The sequence below is a fragment of the Branchiostoma belcheri genome, unplaced genomic scaffold (genome assembly GCF_001625305.1).
Source record: "Branchiostoma belcheri isolate BF01 breed outbred unplaced genomic scaffold, Haploidv18h27 scaffold35, whole genome shotgun sequence".
NCBI lineage: Eukaryota > Metazoa > Chordata > Leptocardii > Amphioxiformes > Branchiostomatidae > Branchiostoma > Branchiostoma belcheri.
This window is the reverse complement of record NW_017803965.1, coordinates 2,484,470-2,510,622: the sequence shown is the minus strand read 5'-3', so window position 1 is coordinate 2,510,622 and position 26,153 is coordinate 2,484,470. Positions and strand designations below refer to the sequence as shown.

Here is a 26,153-nt window from a genome sequence, read left to right as displayed (position 1 = left end):
ATAAATTCATATGTCAGAGTAACCCCTATGCTCAAGAACTTGCCAAGATGCTTGCTATCATCTGCTGAACAGTTTTCCATCTGTAGGTGAAGTCTAGCTTGAGAATCAGGAGATTTTGCTTAAGAGCCTCTCTCAAGATGTTACCTTTCCTGGAGCAAATTAGAGAAAAACCTAGACGGAATACAGTACATGAAATAGATCAAACAGCTTCATGTAGTTGAGGTCATTGAGACACATCCAGACGTTTCAGACAGCTTCAGACAGCACTGATGAAAGCCAGTGGATGATGTCTGAAATGTCTGTCTGACTCTGTCTAAGATTTTTATCTAGTTATCATTTGATTCATTTTGCATAATGTACCGCTTTCTTGTATGTCTTAAAATACATGTCCAAGTCTTTGACTTCCTTGCAGGAAGTACTATGTATTATTTTTGCAGGAATCAATTTCATAATAGAAAGGGACTTTGTGGCACTTGAAGTCCAAAGCTTAAAAATTCTGTCGTACAACAATAACATACCGGTATTTGAAATGCACATAAGCATGTGATGCTATGAATTCCTAGTACTAGGAAACTAGACCACTGCCAAGTTTTCGTGACAGATAATGTGAAGAGAACACAACCTTGGCTTTAATAATTGACAAGGGATCTCCTGTCTGAGAGCTTTAGTGAAAATGCCTCACGGACACATACGCTTCCATTAAACAATGATACCTGTAGCTGGCTTCTGACAAGCTGTGTTACTTAGATGTTATCAGCTTTTTCTTTTTAACTTGGACTTTATTGGGACTGCAACAATATGGGCACTAGGCAGCTACTAACTGATAATGTGACCATACATACATACTATAACAACATAAATACAGTCAAATAACAATGAATAGCATCAGGTATATCTGATACAAAGTAGTTCTTTTTTAACAAACTTATCCTCAATATGACTCTCCACATTAATATAAAGGGATGTTGCATGACTACTCAAACTATAATTATCTATTTCTTTTTAAAGAGATCACAAATATTATCAAGATACCTTTATCTATTTATTTACATATTTCTGAGGGCTACTTGCAAGTACATGTACATGACAAAATTATAGTAAACAATAAAAGTGAGCATAAAATAAATTCTCAACTAATGCTACTTCTAATATGGTTATTGTTGGGCTTGATTTCTTTGCTGTATATATGCAGTTTAGAACTTAAATCATAAAGAGAGCAGTGTCAGCCTTCATATCTGTTGAACATAAGCGAGAGGCTGAGACTAAATGGCCATCATTTTCCACAGGCGACTCCCATGAATCATTGTGTGTGAAATACCACGGCTCCCTCCTCCCGAGGGACCGGCGCGGAATAACGCTGCCACGGGAAGGTCAGACTCAGCGGAAATCAGATCATCGTCAACGCAATATGATCAGCCAACGGGGAGGGTTGATGGGTGACGGGACAACTATCACCCTCCCTCAGGGTGCCGAGACGCTCCACAACTGAACTGTTCCGTCCCTGGTCTACACGAGTATGTCGGCAGAACGTACTGCGCCTGGGCAAAAACCCCCTTTTTTCACAGTTTTCGTTGGATTTTTGGTCAATGTTGCTACAGTATTTTGCCTGTTGCAGACGATATTTTTTCCGACATAACATTTGGAAACTACAGATGGAGTATTAACCTTACAAGCGCAAATACGACCTTATATGAGACGTTCTGCCGAAGTGTTATACACAATACATTACTGGTTTTGCACAGTTGCAGTACTTTCAGTAAAATGCATCAAGCAATTACATCAAGGCCAGACATTGTTCCTACATGTACAAACTTTGAAGTAAATGTACAGTGTACATTAAGTGCCAGTAACATCAGTCTGAAATGTAACCATTTGTATTCAGGGGACCAGCTTTTATGTTGGCATCACTGCGGCTGTTTTACTGACTCTTGTCATAAAAGTCAAGAGCTCCCAGCCAGTTTTAGTTTAGGACAAATGGATTCCCTAACAGCACAGCTAGTGGGAGTAGCTATTGGTATAATAACTATTGATATCTGAACCATGTACCATTGATGTAACAGTCATTAGAAGATGGTTGTACCTAAGCCAGAAACATTAGTGCATTAACCGGAAATACTGACTTTACAACCACCGTTAATAAAAGATGGATATAAAAAATTAGATATCAGACGCAAGGACTGCATATTCTAAAGAGCATGCATTACACTGATAAGAATAGAAGGCTACAACCTTACGTAGCTTGTTTTACATTGAATGAATACATAATGAATGGAATTATGATCCAACATTCATATGGGAATGGTTGTCCTGGTGTGTTCATCATACATTTCAAAGGTTTTATTCATTCCAAGGACTGGTATTAGTTAACTACCACTGACAGGAATGGTGTTGTAAGTTCAGTACCAGGGACAGGGATGGTATTATGAGTTCACTACCAAGGACAGGGATGGTGTTGTAAGTTCAGTACCAAGGACAGGTATGGTGTTGTGAGTTCAGTACCAAGGACAGGAATAGTGTTGTAAGTTCAGTACCAAGGACAGGGACGATGTTGTAAGTTTAGTACCAAGGACAGGAATGGTGTTATGAGTTCAGTAATAACCAATATAATTAATATTTAATGGCAATCTCAGCACTTTTTCTTTCCCAACCATTTTCTGAACAATTACATAGGCAAAGCCAAGCTACAAAACTACTACCAGTAGTCTAGAGTAGTAAAAGTGGAGTTAGTCCAATCCTGTGTGACATCATGACTCCATATTTGGAGAACTACATAGTACATGAGTAGTCAAGAGGTTACAACTCTGTAAATACCGTTAGTACTTGGTGACAGTCTAATAACTTATCATTTGTCCCCAAACGTCTACATCTTCACTATCAGTACAACAGGCTGGCAAGTCACCATAACTAGAACTAGACTTGTTAACAGTGAAAGAGCTAGTTAGGCCTGATCTTGTGTGACCTTCCCTGATTGCGCATACTCCCCTGAGACGTCATATAATACCAGAGGTGATGCTGTAACTAAGTGGAAATTATGATGGATTGTGATCAGATCATACCTCTTCAAATGATGAGTGAAGGGCAATTGAAAATATCCCTATCCACCAAACAGAAATGTACACAGGCGCAAATTGAGCTAATTATATCAACCATAATTGAACAGCCATTTGGCTGAATTTCATTTGAGCAAATAATTGTATATCATAACCCAAATCAATGAAGCATATATACCGATCTTGGCAATGTCGAACCCAAGGCTACACAAGATATACCTTAATATCAATAACTACAACTTTACAATTTGGTAGAATCATGCAATATAGAAGCACTGCTATCCCTTGTGCCAGTTTAAATTGCATTATGTACCAGCAAACTGGGTCATGTTGATCCTTCTTTAGTTGATTACGTTGCTACATAAAGGCGAGCAAAACTTGATAAACCAGGGTAATCTCCATGTCAGATCCATTATTACCACGCATGGGAGGTCATGCCAACATTAGCCTGGGTCATAAATTTGTTAATATATAAACGTGACTGTCCTAAAGTTGGTCTTATTAAAGTTTTATGATCCCAGGCTTATCTGGATACAATAACTGTCACGTCATCAATTAAAACTGCTATGTGTTTTATGTTAGTGCAAATATATGTGTACCAGCCATGTTCTTTGTAGAAATGTGTAGAAATGTACAATCTACAAGAAAACCTGAAGGTGCTTGACAGAAATTAAAGGTCTATATAATGTTTGGTCATTGCCATGATAATAGTTGAAATCAACTAATACCCTTTTAATTGGATACACATGTTTGTTATCCTAATGCTAACAACTTCATTTCTGAAACATCAACAATGGCTAGAGTATAAGTTCACAGAGTAAAATGTATACAGTAATTCTAATTTACCCTAATCAAGACGGTGATAGTGAAACAAAGGACATAATTACCTGTGCCTAAGTGATGCTTCCATCTGTTGCGTCTAACTGAACCGTGTGACCTACCCCTGGTCTGCGACTGTTACACATCCAGTCGCTCTACCCATCCATCTTCCCTCTCCAGCCGAGAACATTCATCAATCTGTCAGGCAAGCTTTCACACAGGGAAAACTCAGACTGTGGGACACCACTCCAGGTATTCCCTACTGCATAACTATTGGCACAGTGCAGCTACAGGTTTTAACACATTGTAACTTGTGGCACAATACAGATATCTTAGGAGACATGCATCCTACTTGCCCACACACCTTCTGTCAGACAAGCTTCACACTGAATGATACAGTCCCAGGTATTCCCTATTGCGTAACTATTGGCACAGTGCAGCAACTGGTTTTAACACATTGTAACTTGTGGCACAATACAGATATCTTAGGAGACATGCATCCTATTTGCACACATACCGTCTGTCAGACAAGCTTCACACTGAATGATACAGCATAACTATTGGCACAGTGCAGCTATCCCTTTTAACACATTGTAACTTGTGACACAATAGGTGTTATCTTTAAAGACATGCATCTTTCTTATACATATCAACTCTGTCAGACAAGCTTTCACACAGGGAAAATCTGACTGTGTGATACTGATATAGTTTATGCAGATTATAATTCCTTCATATATAACTATTGGCACACCTTGTAACTTGTGTGACCAAATAGTAACAACTTTGGAGACATCACAAATACTTTTTGGCAAGATTTTGCAAAGATCTTCTTACTTTTCTGGCAGTTGTTGTAGACTAACACAACAAGATCTTAAACATCTTGAAAACCCATTATACACACCACTTAGCCCATGACCAAACACATACTTTGATTTAAACATACAGGACATACTTTGTGATACGCTAAATCCACGAGACCAGATATGAGAGTGAATGCTAGAGGCAGGCATACGCACATTGTGCACAGTGCACTGAGGTGCCTCCTGGCAGTATTAGATAGCTGTGTACAGGATGGTCTATAATCATTATGCGCATGTTACAGGAATATCCCCTACATTTAAAGCACTACTGGAGACTTAGCCCATACATCTACCTATAGTTAAGTAGGAGGGACTGTACAGTCAGACTCCTTGAACTTGTACAAAATCATTCCAGGATTATTTATGGCAGCAGATCTTCTGTACATGCCTTCAAAATATGCCCTATGGTTAGAAATAAAGGGTTTATCCCCTATGGTGAAAATGCAATGTCTGGTACTTCAGATAGGACAGAATACTATAAAACACAAGTGGTCAAAGGTACGTTCACACCGCGCTAAACAATCTTATGACTATGATTTGGTAACCACTACATGATTAGCAACTTTGAATTTACAATTTGGAACATTTGCTTTGTGTCAATATTACATGTCTCAGATTTGAAATGCTAGCAACAACAGCTTCCTTGGGTTCCATGCAAAACACGTTTAGTCATGTACATATTCAATCTATTCAAATCTGTCAGAATTCCATGGACGTTTCATGTATAAAAGCAAATGGTCGAATAATTCTACTGGGTAGACTTCAGGCAAGTGAAAAATGACATTAATAAAGGCCATTTCAGCAGAATAGTAGGCAAAGTACGCAGAAATTATTGATCTCCAGAAGGTAAAGTACCACCATTAATGACCATGAATGGAATTATGAGCCAACATTCATATGGGAATGGTTGTCCTGGTGTGTTCATCATACATTTCAAAGGTTTTATTAATTCCAAGGACTGGTGTTAGTTAACTACCACTGACAGGAATGGTGTTGTATTTTCAGTGCCAGGGACAGGGATGGTATTATGAGTTCACTACCAAGGACAGGGATGATGTTGTAAGTTTAGTACTAAGGACAAGAATGGTGCTATGAGTTCAGTACCAAGGACAGGTATGGTGTTGTGAGTTCAGTACCAGGGACAGGGTTGGCATTGTGAGTTCAGTACCAATGATAGGGATGGTGTTGTGAGTTCAGTACCAGGGACAGGGTTGGCATTGTGAGTTCAGTACCAATGATAGGGATGGTGTTGTGAGTTCAGTACCAAGGACATGAATGGTATTAGTTAAGTACTGGGCACAGAGATGGTGTTGTGAGTTCGGTACTAAGGACAGGGACGATGTTGTGAGTTCGGTACAAAGGACAGGGATGGTATTTTCAATACCAGGGACAAGGATAGTATTTCAGTACCAGGGACAGGGATGGTTCTTGCAGTACCAGGGACAGGGATGGATCTTTCAGTACCAGGGACAGGGATGGTATTTTCAGTACCAGGGACAGGGTTGGTATTTTCAGTACCAGAGACAGGGATGGAATTTTCAGTACCAAAAACAGGGATGGAATTTTCAGTACCAAGGACAGGGACAAGGATATCAGTACCAGGGACAGGGATGGTTCTTTCAGTACCAGGGACAGGGACAGTATTTTCAGTACCAGGGACAGGGTTGGTATTTTCAGTACCAAAAACAGGGATGGAATTTTCAGTACCAGGGACAGGGATGGTATTTTCAGTACCAGGGACAGGGATATTTTTAGTACCAAGAACAGGGATGGTAATTTCAGTACCAGGGACAGGGATGTTATTTTCAGTACCAAGAACAGGGATGGAATTTTCAGTACCATAGACAGGGGTGGTATTTTAAGCACCAGGGGTGAAAATTTCAGTACCAGGGAACTCATCCAACCCTGCTGCAGTATTAGCTGATGATGGAAACTTCAAATCCTCTCTTCCCCATGATTGGTATTTCCAATGTCAGCGGACCATGACCTGATCTCCTCACCCTAAACCCCACTTAATCCACAGGCCAACAGGTTAATCCTCCTCTTTAGTTGATAACCATCTACAACTTCCTACATGAATCACTCCTGATCCCAATCAGCTAGTTTAGCTTACTGCTGAGCCAGCAGCCATGAAAATGACTTTGGCAGACACTGAGCACATACATGTAGGGGTTTGCTGTCTGAATCTTTGATTTTCATTTAGACAAGCAGCAAATTAGCACAGATCTGCGGTTTTAACTCGTTAAACAAGATGTTACACATTCATCACAATACAACAACATCTAAGATGCTATCATCAACAGAGATACAGGCTGGTTCTTGAACTGTGGTACTTAAAAACAAGCAGTGCCAATGAGTTGGTACATGTAGTACTGGTATTATCCACTGCTTCACAAGATTGCATACTATTATCAACTACTACCTACTACTACTACTACATTAACTAGGTACAATTTCTGACTTAAAATTACTACATGTAGAAGTGATTGGTTTACTGTTAAAACACAGTAGATTGGCAATTGCAGCCACAGCTGAATAATTGCGCTGAGCTTTACTATAAAAATTCAACTACAGTAAAACCAACATGATAATTGTAACAATATGTACAAGTAACATTAAACAGTGTTGCCGTATACACTAGTTTATTGTTGTGACGGTTGACACGAAGAAGCAGTCTCTGTGGGGTATCATCTCAAGATTACTGTCCAGCATTAGTAACTGATAAGTTCTGTAGCCCAACAAGGTGTACTACAAGATACACATACATTACACAAAACTTTCATGTCTTACTGTCAACTTGACATATTGTAAGGTGGCAGTTTTGGCAGCACTGTGAGGTTCTTGCGCAATCACTTTGACTCCACCTGACCTGATTTTGGCGCGATTTCCGCGCCGTGTAACAAACAGTGTGACGGCGCCGGAGGTTTACACCCAGCTGCATTAACGTGACACGCGTGGGCGATTCCCTAGTGCCATAACAATCCTGGCAAGTATGTAAAGTACGTAATGCAAGGCTGGAAATACCAACAGGTTAGTGCAGATAAAACTGGTGTTCTGCAGGGTGATAATTTCAGATGTCCCTACCTGGTCCTAGCCTGCACCAGTCCACATTATGTGTATGTGGCTTTTGTTAGCTGTACTGATTTTGTACCTCCTAAATGCTAACCAAACAATCCAAACAGTTTCTTAACATTACCCAATGTGTGTTGGCATTCTAACTAATTTGCCTCTTCATTTTTTTCTGATTTGAAAAAAAAAGAAGATTTTAAGTTCTGAAACAACTAAAAAATGTTCACATTTCAAAGAGAGTTCTTATCTTCCTTGTTGTTAAAGTTTTCCCATCTATCAATGCAGTGGTTTCATTAAAACTTTCATTGTCTGAATTACAACCCAGCCCACATATATTGACCATGGCACCTATTGTAACATTTCAGGCTATAATGGGGTGCCTTGGCCTGTTTTTCTTTAATTTTAATAACAACATAATTTTGCCCTGTCACTTCATATTTTTTTTAAAGAAATCTTAGAAGTAACATACTAAATTGGTGTGGCCTATTGAATAGAAAGGAAAAAAATGCCCAAAAAACTATTTGAGAGGTACAATGTACATGTATGAGATCTTAAATTTTTTCTTTCAAAAATTAATGTTACCAGGTCCAGTACAAGTATGGAGAAAACGTGTTTCAAGCCCTGGCAACCCATCAGGTGGATTTGTACACAGCAGGAACTCTGATCCCCTCCACATCACACCATCTGGTCTGCCAAAGCCTCGAGTCCCAAGCCTGCGTGAAACTCACACATCTCAGACTTAACGCAGGCCAACCAGGAATAAACGTTTCGAACCCACGACCCACTACCACTTAATCCTTGACCTTCTCAGCTTAGAGGATTGTAACCACTTTTTTTTTTTTCAAACCTTATGATTACATAGTGCAGAGGGTTATATAACTGTGGGTGGATAACAGTGGTTAGTGAGGGGAGGCGAGAGAAGGGGAGCAGACAGCGTAATATGCCATTTCTAAAGTAATGAGTTCTTAATAATCAAATTTTGCCCTGTCACTTTTTTTTAAAAGAAATTCCAGTGAATGAATTACCTGGTATTCTTACCTTACCTGGTGATGCTCAATGTAAATTAAACATGTTTCTTAGAAGACATGTATCAGTGTCACAATGAAATAACCCATAAAGTTGGGATAATTTTAGTTCATACCTGTTACTCTCTATTGTAGATTTTGCTTTGTTCCTGTCATGCCATGAGCCAATACAATGACTTGGCAAAGAGTACAATTATATAATTTCTTTGCAAAAAAAATGGAAGAAGAAAAGGGATAAAATTTTTGTATACAGCAGATGTTCTGAAACAGCGCTATCATATTCATACAAGTGTTTAGACTTTAGACTTCTTTGCAAAATCTTCTTTCTGTAAATACTTTTAAAAAAAATGAAAACTACAAAGCACAAGACTGAATTGCATTTGTTTCTTTTGGTAGAAACAATAATTTTTAGGGAAGTGCTATTCACTGGAAAAGTGGAAAGATAGTTTAATAAATGACTCCAGTGATTGTGACGAAGTACCTACCTCCTATCGACAACAAAAAATATTACCCATGTCATCATATTCCACTGATATGTGCCTACATCATATCTAATCTGATTGAAAACATAGGGCCAACATATATCATGTAAAACTGTCACCAACAATAAAACCCTTCTGGTTAAATCAAAACATGGATCCATACCATACCAGGCATATAATTCTATTTGCTAAATTTTATGTAACAGTTTTGTGAATTTTATTTAGATTGCCAGTAACAATTTAAAATTGATATTTTTCATGTACAAGTAATAAGCACCTACCGAGATAAATTTTTGGATCACTGGTCAAAACCTGTCATGTACAAAATGTACATGTATTTTTTATTGCTTATGAAATTTCCTAATATGCCTCCTAGGGAATTTACGGTGTGAAAGATATTGGACAGAATGCCTATAAACATTTTAAAAGGAGCCCAAATTTAGAAGGGTCACACAACAACCAACTATATCAACCAGGATAAAAGTTTAAGATGGCTAGTTTTCACACATTGCCAATTTTCCCCCTGTAACCTACACATAGTGTATATTATATCACAAGGGAAATTACCAAATTATAACAGAAATTTTCTATATTACATACACATATATTTTTTGGTCATTTTTGGATGATCTACAAATGTAAATCCATCATATTCCATGAATTCCATTAAAATTCAAGTTGCTAATGATAATGGTCACCTCATTAAAAATGAACCAAACTTTGAGTATACACTTCATATTTGTCATATTTACTTGTCTGCAATTATGTCAGAAGAATAAAAGATTATCCCATTCTAGGAAGACGTCAAACTTTGAGCCATGAATACTGTACAATGAATGTAGTACATCCTGTAAAGTACAGTATAAGCTGAGTCACAGTTTGAACTGTGTATGCATGAGGTCAAAGGTGAAGGACCCTTACTTTAAAACAGTTAACAATTTAGACATATTTATGTTTCAGGTTTGACACATTACCCACATTGCATTACTTCACACATGCACAGTTAAAACCATGAACTAGCTTATTATTGTCAGTCTGCTGCAGAAGAGGTGGAAAAAAACCTTCAGGCTGGCTTGAGCAAGGGAAATGGATGATTGATATGCTAAGTTCTTCAGTGCCTGAAGCAAGGGCGACAACCCTTTATTATAAATGTGGCTGTCCTCGCCGCTTAGTAAGAATTGATGAGGAAAGAATACATCATTGTACTCAGAGGAGTAATAGGAATAATTATGGATCACTTTGCACTTCACAATTCACATCAAATAGAATGGCAACATTCATCACAAATAAAACTTTTACACTTTTTACATCGATTACTGCTAGCACACAGCACAGTCATTACTTCTGCTTTATGTTTGATGCTATTCCAAAAGCATTGCACATATACATGTATATGGTTTTTCTCAAGTGATAATCTAATTCTGCATCACACATAGATCTAATGAGGGAGCAAGTTAACTAAACTAAAACTGTAGATAAAATTACACACATCAGAATCAATAGAATAGCCACATTATGTGCAGTCTAATTACATGGATATGTAATAAAATTTCAATTACATTATTCCTGACCTTTTAAAGGGATCATTTGACACCCCATTTAAATGACAAGATTACCTTTGGCAATGTCACTAAAATTTGAAACACTTCTTAAATCAGTGCTGGGATTAGAGAGGAAAATATGGTACCAAAAATTGATTTTGAACTTCAAATGCTATAACATTTCCATTGCCATAATTGAAAAATTGTATTCAAGATCAGGAGTTTTTATAAAAATGGGAATATCCGGTTAAGTATTTTCTTATCACTTTAACATTGTGGTGTACCCAGAACTGTATACGCTCTTAATTTTGTTGCATGAAAAACTTTAACCAAGAAACTGTAGTGTTATTCTTGCATTTCTCAGCCTTACATGGGTTTGTGCATGTCGCAGCACACTTAGACGTCCAGCAAGGAAACCCAAAGTTCCGTGGTTCAAATCCCACAGGACCAATATGACCGGATATTTGATTAGTCTTGCCAACAGCACCTGATGCTGCCCCTGACCCTAATTATTACCTCATTTATAACGTCACTGCTGCTTATACAATTAAGTTATATACTGATGTTCAACTAAAGTGGGTCAAAGTACAGGCTACTCAAAGCAGACAAAAGCAAAGTTTAAGGCAATTTTTTCTTAATTTTCATAATTTATGGTAGACTGATGGATCAAGCACTACAGGATCTGCAGAATTTCAAACCTTGAAGACATACATGTATCCAAGATTACAAAATGTAATACACTTAATTTTTTCAAACCATTTCTTTCTTGATTCTACAATCAGATACTAGTATATTGTATGGACTTGTCTATTTTTTCTCCATATTAAAAACTGACAGATAAAAAGTATAGCATACCTGTGTCTGTTGTACCCAAGTGTATGGGAAGATGGCAGCATGAACAGGTGAGTTCAGACAGATGAGGTAGAGTTGTCACACATCAGGTGGAACATGGATGAAAGAGAAAGAACAAAGAAAACTGAATTAGTCTCCAAGCTAAACATCTGAAACATACCTTAATGTAGCATATTTTCTTACCATGGTAACAGACACTGTATGTAATTCATTATTGGCAGCAGTACTTTACCCCTTGATTTTTGTATTAATACAAACAATATACATAGATAATCTTAGGAAAATCATTTCATTCAAGATACAATGGTAACAGAAATAGATTATTGGCAACAATACTTTTACCTCTTAAGTAAGTCTCTTAATATGCATGTACACAGCTTCTTAGATATATTTCATTGTAACTTAGTCTAGCCACAGTGTAACTGTATATTATATAGGTGTGTATGACAAATGTATATATTTAGATGCTGAGTATGTAGTGGACATGTCTGTGCATTTATTTTATTCAATTTCAATCAAATTTTATATCATTTGATATAACAATGGCAATGTCTGGGTGTATATCAGAAAATGTTAATTTACAGTTTCAACAAGTAAGTTTCAACAACACGAAAGTCCTAGAGACATTCACTTATCAAGCACGTTCTTAGTAATACGTGCTGTGTATCAAAGTAAACTATGACTTCAGAAGATACTCCCTCTTCTATCTACATTTTTTTGTAGAAGCCAATGGTCGAAATACTTTTCTTTGGTGTGCTGCAATGTTGCAGTATGACATTGTCAAAATTTTGTTATGCAATTTGGACATACTGTCTATAAATACACATTACCAATAGAACATTTGGCAACAGAAAATGGGGCATTTTTACTGCTAAACCTGGTTTACAAAGCAAGATATGTTGTTTGTGTTTCACCATTGAACCCATAGCCTGATTTTTTCAGTCAGAAAATTGCAGGTTTCTTCATTTTTCTTCTGCGGTATTGAAAATGTCTCTGCAAAATGCAGACTGCAGGCAGGTATACTCTGAAGCTAACTGCAATTTTCCCCTGTAGATAACAGATCTACAAGTTCTCCTCACTTAAAAGTTTAACGTCCCTTGATACCCATATCTTTCTCTCTGAGACCTTTCCCATGCCCACAGAACACCCCTCCTGCCTTCCTAACCAGCCTGCCTGTCAGTTCTCCCTCTCTGCCTGGACTTGACATGTAATTACCAACCTGGAAGCCATGGCCAGTAATGCTACAGGACACAAATGAAACCCCTGCCCAGCAGGCGAGCCCATTGTAACGTGAGGTCTAGCCACTATTATTCAAACTGTAATGAACACTGCGGAGGTGAAAATTGCTTGGGCCGCGATGCCCACGGCCTCATCTCCGATACACCCGGCAACGCGTATCGGCGCGATCAATAAGCGTATTAGAATTGGGGTCAGCGCCGAGTCTATTTTTCTGCCGACCCCTGAGGGATCAAGGACTTGTGATGCCGTCTGTAGCCAAACTCAACTTGGGTTCTCTGTCTTTTACGAGACATATTTGCTGGAAGGCTCTGCACTGGCAGAGTTGTACTATGCAAGATTACTCATTGTTTATGATACAACGTGCCACAAAATATTGGTAGCAAGGTAAAGAATCAATGAAGGCAGTTAGACAATGAAAGACTCTCATTGATCTGAAAAAATAACCAAACAGATTAACACACTTCCTTAACCATCTCTCTGCTACCTGATAAGCAAAAAATAGAAAATTATGTGCCAACTGTTAAACTTAAAGCATGCTATAATATATAAGAAAATTTTTATATTTCCCACCCACATATCCTCATATTCCTTGGGAAAGTGTGTGGGCAGGAGAGTGGGTGTTGCATATCTGACAGGCTTACAGAAACCACCGTGTGAATCCAAATGTAGTGATTCCTGCGGTACTGAAAGTCGTGCAAGGCAGGGTCCTGTCACTCGCACCACTAACCGCACAGCTCAAGGGTGTTGGGTTTAACCTGAGCGTACTGTATGGAAGATTTCAACATCTAACCTGCATACTAATCTGTGGGAATGCTATCACACTATTATAAGAAAAACCCAAATGCTCCAACACTTCTCGCTATCAAAAGGCTCAAAATACCTTCGTTCTATTGTCATGCATACATGTATAGTCTACCGGTAGAATCAGGGACTCTCGAAGTTTCTACCCTAACATATGTCTATTTGGACAAAGGAAAAATAAAAACTATGAAATATAAATGTCAAACTATTGTCTATTTAGAAATTATCAACCTGCCAGGGATTGAAAATAAATACAGGTTGAAGATTGTACAATCATGTACAATGTAATACTGTAAATTCATTTATGTTCAAGCAATCAAGGGGAGTCTAGTTATAGCTGTGGATGTTCGTGGTGTTTTAAGCTTTTAGTTGAAACAGTTATTACAAGTAAAATGCAATGCTTGACTGAACATTGTCATGTTGCCATGATTTCGAAGTGGAAAGGTCCCTGTAAAAACTGCTGGGAAAAAACACAAAACTTGCCAATTTTATTTACAGTACCCGAGTATCGGAAGAACACATGACTTTCTGGTATAGACATCGTGGCCGCCCCTATAGAATCCACAATTTCCTGTTATTGTCAGACCTCAATAACCCGTGACTCCTGATCCCTCCCCGCAATTTGACGTAGCTGGTATTCACCAGTCCATCAAAATGTGTCCAATCAAGTTAACTGTAAGATCTGGGAGGGCAATTCTAAGTATCACTTGGTGCCCACGCAAAAGAATAAAAACAAAAAAATTGTACCTGTCCAATAACACAAAAATAATGTAACACTGGTCACCTCAATTTTGGAATGTCACTTTCCGAATTTTGAGACAGCTATGTTGAAACCCCTGATTTTCAACTTTGTTATTCCTGGATGTACAGTGAACTTTTGCATGCCATTGGAAAGATCATGCTATCTTCAGTACTAGGTTGCTTTTTTTATGGTCAGAATGTACAAATTTATCAAGATATTTGACTTTAAAAATTGCAAGTTATAAGTTTGGGACATTATAATTAAATTACTACTATTCCATTCTGTATCGGTATAGCTGGTATTACTGCCCTTTGGCGTAACAAACCAGCTTAAATTCTAGCATCACATATAGACTTAATGGCACATTTCTGATATATTGTAACTATAATTTTATTACGTTGTAGCAAATAATGACTGCAACTAAAATTGTGGCCTACATGACTGAAAAAACGGCCGTGTGACTTGATTTGAAATGATGGCCGCACAGTGTGCCAAGATTTTTGCTGGTGCACCCAATTGTTTTGGGCTTGGAGCACAGTGCTCCTACAAACAGTTAGACTGGAGCCCTAAATGATTACAAGAAAATAGTTAAAAGTTAATTTGAAATCTATCCCAGTTGTTTCTTAACAGCTATTTTTTGTGTGTATCTCATTACCGTGATGATGTCTAACCTTCATCAATGTACATTTAACTCTACAAACTACATGTATGAGTGTTCAAGTTCTATATTCTAAAGGTGCCAGAATGCAGTACTAGAGACTACTGCATGGTGGCATGATTTGTATCACAACTTCAATCTTCTTATCCTAATATTCATACTCCCCGGTGAATTTTGACATCTTAGTAACTTTCTTAGATGCTGCAAAAAATGTAGTATTTTGGAGATCTAACAAGAATGATTTGTACATGCTTGACTACAATTTGACAGTTATGATTAAAAGTTGCCAAAATATGTCAACGTGAAATAAGCATCCCCACAAACGATGCATCATTTTGACAAACAAATTTACTACTTCTACTAAGACTGGTACGCAATATACTGTGCCAAGATGAAGTCTAAATGAAATACAGACAGAAGTCAGAGTGCCAACAATCAGGAATTCCCCAAATCTCTCATGCTTTATTTCCCCTGTTCCCTTCCATCTTCCAACGAGTTTATAGTGGCGAGTTTTCAATCAAAAAGCAATTGCTTCACTACTGATCAAATCTACGTGGGCAACAGATCCGGCGTGGATTAGTGGTGACCTTGACTCTGGAAAGCGATGATGATAATGACTGTGCTAAACTCCATCCACATCATGTCTTATTTGGAGAGAATTACCGCCCGGAAATTGCTTCCTTTTCCAAGCAATCACATTACCAGGCGTGATCAGGACAGTTTGATCGCGTTAAAGCCGTTTCCCCGCGCCGTTGGCGGAGTGACGTCGGGGTAACCTGACCACAGGAACAGCAATCTATGGGCCCTTCACTAGATTTCCTGACAAATGACTGGAAATTTGGAATTTTCTGCCATTAACGCCACTACAATTTCTCATCATCACACTGAGTCAAGCCAATTGGGACACTGTAGAGCCATGACATAGGAATCATCAAAAATCAGCCTTGCTCATTCTGGGTGGGAAAATTTTAGATATTCATCATTACCATAGCTATTATGTTAACTTTACATAAAGCTTGCTGCAGTGGTCAGGCAGAAATAAGGAATAAACCTACATGTACTAGAAAATATGTTACTGGTTAAAAGCTATCATTGAAACTTTCTTACCAATAAAAAGAGAAACTGGATATACATGTACTTACACATATGATTGCAACATTAACTTAAGGAGATAACCAGACCGAACATGAACAAAGAACACATACTAATCTACAAGCACTCATACTGTTATTGAAACCCACATTTCAGGAAGAGAAATAGTTTACCTTTTCAAAAAGCTAGAAGAATTTACTTATATTTGAATATCCTTAATACACTGAAAGATCTTTACTAATACATAACAATTCAATCATAAACACTCCTTCAAGAAAACAAAAATGCAAAAAATTAAGTGTTTATACTATACATGTACCTGACAAAGTACGGTGAAACAGGCATCTTCGACTTTCATAGTACATGTATTACCTGAAATCACTTCTAAAGTTTCCATTATGATCGTTCATCATCTGAACAGCTATATCTATCATGTAGATGCCTGCATACTAAACACACAAAGACCAAGTCTGGAAAAGCAGTGAAAATGTGTTATCTGAGGAAAAGTACAGAAAAAAAGTTTCACGCCTGATCTCCAATTAAGTCCCCATCATTTATCAGCTGAAGAGCTACATGTATCACCTCTAATCACCAGGTGTAATCACCACTTCCACTGTAATCGCTCCTCGCCAAATTACACCATTTATCAATTTCCGCCTACTGATCTGAAAGGCGTTTATGGAACTAGGGAAATGTTCATGGTGAAGAGATGATATCAGAACGCAGCATGGATCTTGGGAACGAGATTATTTCCCAATTCATAAACTACTGGAATGGGATGTTTTGGCACTTTAGAAAAGTTTCAAAATGGGGGATTCATTGAACAGTAAATGGAGGATCTCAGAGTCTAAGACTTTCTGTAAATTCTTGTTTAATGTTTATTGTGAATTTCACACTGATTCTTTTTATGTATTTCCCATAAGGCAACAGACATGCACATAGCAGGAAATAAGATGACCCTTTATAGGACCTTTGAACTAACTTCCTGTCAGGAACAAATACTTCCAAACCATTCAAAGGCTGTGTGTTGATTTTAACTTCTTAAAGTTTATATACAAGGTATAATTTATATACAATGTATAAGAACATCATCTGTTAACATGTTGTACAGTTATGTCAAACTGTAATTATAGCACCAATAGTGGATGTTATAAAAAGTTAATGCTAGGTGATACACAGCAGGATTAGTTACATAAAATCTTCATCCTACTCTTACATTTACAACTTCAGGTAACAACCAGAAATACTATCATATTCCATCAGGTCATCCCAAGACCTCAAACCCACGCAATTTTCTCATAAACACCCAAGCCGACCAACATTATTAATTAACCGCACGGCACCGACATTCTTCTTAGAGCTCTTTATCAAAGTGTCGGATAGTAATAATATGTTTCAAAGCGATGATTCCTACGGAGGTCAAATGTGAAGGTCAGGGGTCAACAAACGAGGAGTTCCAAGATGATAGTAGAAACTGATTGCTCAATATGGAACCCCTCCATAAATCTCTGTAATACCTCCCTGGACACCACTTTCCTTGGCAGAGTATTAATCTACCAGCAAAATCAACCCCTAATGTCTCCTTCCCTCACAGACTCCATTCTGGTAAAGCGGAGCAGTCATTTGACACGATAGTTCATCTCCGTAATTTTGGGACAGTAAAATATTGAGATGCCGAGAAGTGCTGACGGTGCATACATTGCCGAGCTGATAGACTGTGTTATATTATAAATGAAATCCATATTTACGATGCGCGTAAAGCTGCCCACTCGGCAATAAAGGCAGCAGGTAGCTCCACGAAACGGTGAACTATTGACCTGACGTTCCATGATACATGCTGCGCCACACAAACCTCCCCCAATGAGCAATCAGCGTTCGATAAAAGTATGAATCAATGTGGGGTGAAGTATCATTAGTTTTCCCAGCTACGATATCTGCTGCCGCGTCACTTAGGGTTTAAAATAATCTTCGCTGCATTTCTACAACTTTTACCAGAACCGTTTCTTTTCCTCTTTTTCCATCAACAAAAAATGAAATTGTGGGGTGAGCCGACTGGTTGAAACCAACCTATTCAATCCCTGACGCAGTGTTCTAGCCAGTGTCCATCTTTCTGTTATTTGCTGCTCATGACTGACAAAATGTTTGCCCAATCTGTAACTGACTAGAGTACTGCCCTGTACTGTGTCCAGAGAGTTAGCTTTTATGAAAGTAGCAGCCAAAAAAAGATCATAAAGAATTATCACTCTTCAAGAGTGTCTTTGAGATATCAAGGAACTTAACTTGTATGAGTTGCATATATATGTACATTGTCTTTTTTTTGCTTTCAAATTTATTGAATGGCCTATTGCTAACAACTGTCTGCTGTGAACCACAAATATAACTTGGTGTGGCTTTTAAAAGTCACTAAAGGTTGTAGGTAACGCTTGTTTGACCATACAAATTTTCAGCATCATAAAAGTTTTATTTCCCAATTCCATGCATATGCTTAGAGTTTCTACCGTAGACTTTAGTTAGAGTACTTTGAAGATTTTATGGTAAATACATGTATCTTGTCTACAACAGCCCATGTGCACTTATACTAGCACTGGAACTACAAGCAAAGCAATCCTTATGTCCCTTTTCCATATTACAAGATTTTACAATATCCAGACCTTCACTTTAACAGAATCTTTTCTTGAACAGGACCATTAAAAACTGCACCCAGCCTCGACTTATGATCCATTTCCAGGTGTGCCTTGTGATTGGAGGAGCAGTTTTACCTTTCTTTATAGTAATTGGCTCTACTGTACAAAAGGCACGGCAATAAACACCAGCGTAGATGATCATAGCACAGAGTCAGTTGATGGCCCTTGCAAACATACAGAGAAAGGCCAAGCTTCATATTAAGTTAACATCCGTGCTATTTCCTCATCTGCTAGACATGTTATATAATGCCATATTACAGGCGTGGGCACATAAGGGCACTGTGGTATATAAAGTTGTATTTGGTATTAAAGGTTTTATGATCAAGCTTTATTTTCAAGGCACCTTGCAAAATATAAAACGTGTAACATAACAAAAGAGCAAAAGAGTCTGAGAGAATAAGAAATAATCTGTATATGTGTCAGAATTATCAATGGTTATGAAAACTTATAATACATACAATTGTACATGTACAATGTCTACATCATTAGGGATTGCATGACATTTTTCTGCATACCTCTAACGTGGTGAAGGTAACATTAAAAATTACCTGCGCCAGAAAAGTTTTACCTGCACCACTCGGAATTTAGGCAGTATGGATCATACAAAACTGTTCAGAAAGCATTGCCATGTAATAGTCAATGTAGCAAATAGTAAAAAAAAAACATACACTTACATGTACAAATGTACATTGCATTATATGAAGTGGTGCAGGTTAGGTGCAAGTAGAAATACTTTCATAGCTCCAATTTTACCTGCATATGCAGGTGGCTCTGTACATGGAAGAATGATACATTTCACACTTTCAAAAAGATAGACTTAATGAATGCATTTTTCATAGGAATATCCATCATTTTTTCCACTTACACTTCCAAGTCCTCTTGAAAAGGACAACATCCCCTTGAGTATGATATTCAGACATTCATAATTCCAAAAACTTCCTACATCTCAAAGGAAAATGTCAAAGAACTACGTAAGATAAATGTTGTATCACCAGGTTCATCCACATGGGAAATATCGACATACGAGAGAAGACATTGTTTCATGGATCAAAACAGATCTATTAGTAATTTGCTGTGCAGTGCTCTTTATCATGGATACCTAATATATTATAATGACCCATAAGTTCACCTGGTCATGGACTTTATGTTACTACTACTGGTCTTCTACATAATATAGATACCAATTTTGGTAGAGAGTATATCTATCAGGATTTCTTATTACAATAAGGGAAAATATAATTTTTGTTTTCAATCAATACTTCTGCTGATATTGCTGTTTGTGTTAATACATAAAAAAATAGAAATTTAGCACAACATAATAAACACGACAAGTATCAGTCCAGACATGAGTTGAAACTTGAAACAATCTTTTCTGGACTGTCTGATTGTACTTTCAGTCACAAACTTTCCTGTCAACCCCTAAAGAAATGTCTTCTTGATTAATCAAGGAAAAACTTGCCAAATCCCCCCTCCTACCTTTTCCCTGTACCAAAAGCCCATGAATGATAAACAAATTGTGAACCTGCAGACCTGGTTCTAACAATGGCCTGAAATTTGGAAGATTTACATGCCATATGGTGTGCAGTCTGCTGCCCTAACCCTGACTGTGGTTCCTCTACTGAGTTGTTGGTTGATTACTTGGCCCGCGCCCGCCGACACATCCGATCCACACCGCTATAACTCCCCCACATCAAGCACGAGCCCTGCCAATACACGGCGCAAATTAAATAAAACCCATTTTTCATCCGCGCTCCGAGAGATCCCGCAGCTTTGGCAATGGATGATTGGGAGCCCAAAATTGATTAATTTTACATTTCCCTGATTTGACTGTTGAGAAGGAGGCCAGAGGTCAGAGGGCTGGAAAGGGCGGCGCAATAAAGTGAATTATCTGAAGGATGCTGGGATATGAAAAATGGTTGTTGGACCCAAGGTCGTGTTCTTTCCTGATAAGGTACTCAACAGGCAGAGAAATCAGCTTACAGGACGTGTCAATGGGCCAATCGCCTTCTCACGTAGCCTTGAACATAGGATAGAACTTCTAAACTTTGGAATCTTTTTACAATAAGACACACTCAGATACCTGGATTATCTTTAAAGAGACTGCAATAAGCAATTCAATGAACCTCAAGAATAACAGAGTACAGAGAAAATTGAATTTCAAGGAAGCATCAGTCTACTAAAAGAACACGTCAACAGACCAGTTGTCTTGTGATTTAGGCTATGACTTTTAAAATCACCACTTTGGTTAATGAAAATAGAGGTTTAATGTCATCAAGATATCCTTTTTAATGACATTCTACAAATGGTGCACTGAGCAATGTTTCATACTTTTATCTTTGCAGTGCAGTTAATCTCAATCCCAGCAGGTGTTGGACTTTGACACAAGAAGTTGATAACCAACGACGACACAACACCAATTTCAAACAGTTTGGCCTTATCACGGAGTGTAATTTTCTGTATTCTTCCCATGACGTGTTTTAGCCCCAGTAACACCTCACTAGAGAGAGGGAGTTTAGATACTCATCAGATTTACCATAGCAACAGCCGACGCCCGACAACCCACCGTGTATATCAAAGATGCTTCACTATTCTTCCACTTAACCTTTGGGGTATCCCATGAGGCTTTGAGGCAATAAGCCCGCTCGCCAGGGGCTGATCTCTTTCTACATTTAAATGGAGGCTAAAGCTAATATAGAACCCCTCGGCTCAAAGGTCAAGAAAAAAAGCACACACGGAAAATGTCATGAGCAAAATTATTCCACAGAGGGCAGCAGAGGCAGGGAGAAAGTGGCGATTTTCTGTAATCGCATGAAATCTGTAATACTGAGCAAATAGAAATTTGGATACTACTAAAACTGATCAACTGGGTAAATATCAGACTGCAGGGCAGCATACATGTATGCGTGACTGTTTGACGTCTATAGTCTCACCTTTTGTACCTCATCACAGGGCTCCAAAATATCATTTCAACTTACCTGCACTGCTCAGAAATTTGGAGGCAAGGACTACACTAAAAGCACAGTTCCAAAACCATTGACATTATTTCTTTCATACTTTAAATGTGGTGACAGTCCATGCAGCAAATAAAAATCAAAATACGCCTACATTTGTATATAAACCAGTGTATTGACCAGTGCAGTTTAGGTACAGGACTGGTAGACATCAGAAATACCTGTACAGCTGCTGGATCAATTTTACCTGCACTAATCTGCAAATGCGGGTGGTTTTTCAAGCCATGTATCTACTATAAATTTTGCTATTTTTGCATCGTTTTAATTTGCAGTAACACCACAGTAAATACAATGCTCTGTCGTAAATAATAGCAGAGCAAGATTACGATTGACTGTCTAACATTTTAGAAACAAGAAATGAAAAAACAGTGACAGTCATGGAAAAATGAGTCTGTTTTGATTAATGATGTTTTTAAATCAGCAGATGGCTTCAACCTAGGAAGTACCTGTCTTACTCTGGGGGAATAGCTGTAATTTCATACATGTAACTCTGAATACTAAAAACAAACATAATGAATGTGATTGTTTAAACATACACATGTAGACAGTCATTACTGTACACGTAATATAAAAACATTACGACATCTGAGTTTTCTTTTTCCTACTTTTCAATCAACTTACAATTGATTTCCATCCAATATTTCCCAGTATACTTGAATTAACACATTACTTTCCACAATGAATAAAAAACAGAAATGATTGATATCAGTTGTTTCCTGACTATGATAATAACACAGAACACTTTTCTCAAAGACTTAAGCCAGGGATAAAAAATGTATTGTTTCAAAATATCATTAGGCCACACCAATTTAATTTGTTGGTTCTCGGATTTTTTCAGAAAAAATATGAAGCGACAGGGCGAAAAAAAATAAAAATAAAAACAGGTCTAGGCATCCTATTATACGCTTAAATGCTACAAAATGAGCCATGAAGTCAACACAAAAGGCTGGGTTAAAATTTAAACATTGAATTTTGAACTTTTAATCAAACCACTGCAATGATAGATGGGAAAACTCGTAACAACTAGGAAGAAAAGGACTTTCCTCAACTGTTGGGGGGCAAAACATGAGCATTTTTCAGTTGATTCAGGACCAGAATCAAATTTTTTTTTTTTTTTGCAAATCAGAAAAAAACGAAGAGGCGAATCCGAGAACCAACAAATTAAATTGGTGTGGCCTTATGTATACCTATTGGCAACATTACAGCTATTTTAGCACCCTGGACAGACCACAACTGTACTTCAATGTTTTTTCAGGCTTTGAAAATCATTGGTGACATATAACATTATAGCAAAGGTACAGAATGCAAATAAAGAGAAACCTGTCTTCAGCTGGAAGGCTAGTTTACGATGTCCTTATCAATCCTGCCCCCTATCAGGTCAGAGTTGAGGTGCAGGCATTACTACCATATGCACAACTGCTACTCACCAAACTGACAGACTTTGTATTATGTGTGATGCCATATGAACAATATCTTTTCCCCCATTTTTATATACATGTTCCATTGAAGCAGATATAAAACCACTCAGACAATCATATAGAACATAATGATTAAGTTTCATGATCTAGGATCTTCTCTTCTTCCTACTCACAATGAGCCATGGCATCACATTGTCAAACAAAAAATCACACACGAGTGAAAATCTCCACAAAGGCCTTTCATAAACCTGAACATGTGATGTTAACATGATAGATGAGAGTTCATGTGTTATGGTCGACACCGAGAGACATCCAGTCTAATCTCCGCCCATCCCTGCAACGCAGAAAGCACTCTGGGCGTAATCCCTCTCACGCGTCATTCAACAAGGTCATTCAAGGAACAAAGCCATTCCGCAGTTTCCCGCTTATAAGATCAAATGTGTGGCCAAATTCATACCTCGGAAAGGAGAATAAATTGTGCAGAAAGGTACTTTGATATCGGGATGAAGTGACTGTGAAACTTTTGTTGGTGTATCTGCACAGTGCATATACATGTACAAATGTACATGTACTTCTAAAGTTCATGTACTGACGGTCTAAATGACAGTCAATAATATACATCATGATTGTACTTTGAGACATGAAAAGACAATGCTCTTATTCTCTTAGGCAACAAAAGAGCTATGTACTTTTAAGTCCCACTTCTGTAAGCAAACAACAGGAAGAACATACAAATGTTATGTTCTACAATCATGGAATATCAATGAAAGGTAAGACTAACAATTGGGATTATCCAGGAAATACTGGAATATCCTTGCATCCTATGTAACCTTCTAATTTCTTGTTCTTTAACCTAATCACATTCAGTACCCAGCTAGAAGCCATATAAAAGTGCACTCATTCCCTCAATCATGTGTAAAATTACACATCTTAATGTCTCCTACGGCATACACTTGTACATGAAGCGCATTTGACATTCAAGTAACTGTAAGGAGATTACACCTTTGTGGAAGACCCTGCTGTAAGTGCTATTTTCCACCCTAGTAGCCCGCCATCAGGCTAACACAGCTTAAGGTAATAACTATACACAACGCACAGCGATAAGACGTAGGGATCTGACTTCATCCCGAGGAAGACAAGACAAGGCTCCAGTTTCCAATTTTCACCTTATCTAAAGCCTCTGAGGCTGTCTGACTCAGTTGAAGCATGGAGGAAAACTCATAGTCAGGAGCCACCCGTCTACATAACAGCCTATACACTGTCATGATAAGCTCATCCTTTGTACTGACGTGTATAACCTCTGCCAGTGGAGCATGAGGGGGAGGGGGCATTGTTTTTACAACTATTGGTTATAATCAATGGGTGTTCATGTCGATTGACCTATTTTACCTACATATGTAGCTCCCAGTCCTTTAGGGGACAGGTTTGTATCAAGATCCTGGAATATTTTATGGCTTATCTGGACAGTGCACATGTAAGGCCCCTAGCAGTAACCTATCAAACTGCAAATTACAAACTTTCAGAAGAAAAGTTTATGAAACATAATGTTCAGATGCACTTAGCTTCTACATAATTTATCATGCATAACTTAATCCACCAAATAGTTATTATTACATAGACAATTTCAACTAATGTCTACCATTTTATGTCATAACTACATATTATATTGTTTACATGCGATTCAAATTGGCATGCCTTACCTAAAAATACATAGATTACGGATAATTCGTATCTTGAATAGAAGATTACACTCGCACAGTACGACATTAACCAGTAACTTTCTTAATTACATAATCATGGTAAACAAATTTTGCCTGGAAAGAGCCGTAATTATTTATGCTTCCGACCAAGGACTACAAATTTAAGGAACTCTTAGGTTAATGTTATTTACCATAAGTTAAAATATCATAGTTTACATCTGTTTGGTCTTTGAGCTACATGTAAGAGTCTTTTTCTTTAGTCGGCCACTCACAGTCGAATGCAACTAGCAGCCAACAGAAGAAAAAGACTCCTACATGTAGCTCAAAGACCAATCTGACACAAACTATAATATTTTAAAGGTAAATAACATTTTCCAGAGATGGAAAACTCAAGTACATAAAAAATGGCAGTCTGAGTAGTTTACTATTCAGGCTTGCTAGGAGAGATTAGATGCTTCCAAGTGGCGCCACGGAGGATACGTAATCATTAAGACAACGAGGGAACCAGACTGCCGAAATGACAACATGAATTCTTGCAAAAATCCTGGAAGGATTAAGAGTCCCAGAATTCCATTACAAGGGTTTATGATTTCTGACACTGTAAACCCTGTTATTACTGATTATAAAACTTCTGGAAATTAGAATAAGAAATTCATGATAACATGCACAACGGTTGAAATATTCTAAACTGTAAATACATGATTGTATACTGAAGTTCACAGCACTTACATTCTGTGGTGAAAAAGTGAGAATCCAAGACCTTGTGGCATCTGTTATTACAATAATAGGCATCTATGATGAAATTTCAAGCTCATTAGTAACAATGTTACAAAATGATAACACAGATAATCTCAAGAACATAACATATTTTCAAGAATACCAACTTGTCATCAAATTTCAATTTCCTTTCTTCACATATCTACTGTGAAGTCCATAATGCGGTGACAGTCAAGGAGCATTGTTTGAAGAAAAAGCAATACTTTATCAGACAACTTTACAAATCAAACTTGGGGAAGTTCACAATTACCTTTATACTGAATCCTCCAAGTGAACACCATGCAAGTAGTAGAAACATGTACCTTGTACCTACAGGATATGCAGTACCATCCT

The 26,153-nt window shown here is 37.8% G+C and overlaps 1 protein-coding gene across 1 annotated transcript in view; it reads right to left on the bottom strand.

The window, feature by feature from the left end:
• Positions 1-26,153, bottom strand: part of LOC109475789 (double-stranded RNA-specific editase 1-like) — a 128,905-nt gene that overhangs the window by 43,330 nt on the left and 59,422 nt on the right. The window contains 1 exon segment of the mRNA XM_019776548.1: positions 11,702-11,707. Coding sequence (XP_019632107.1) covers positions 11,702-11,707 — 6 coding nt within the window.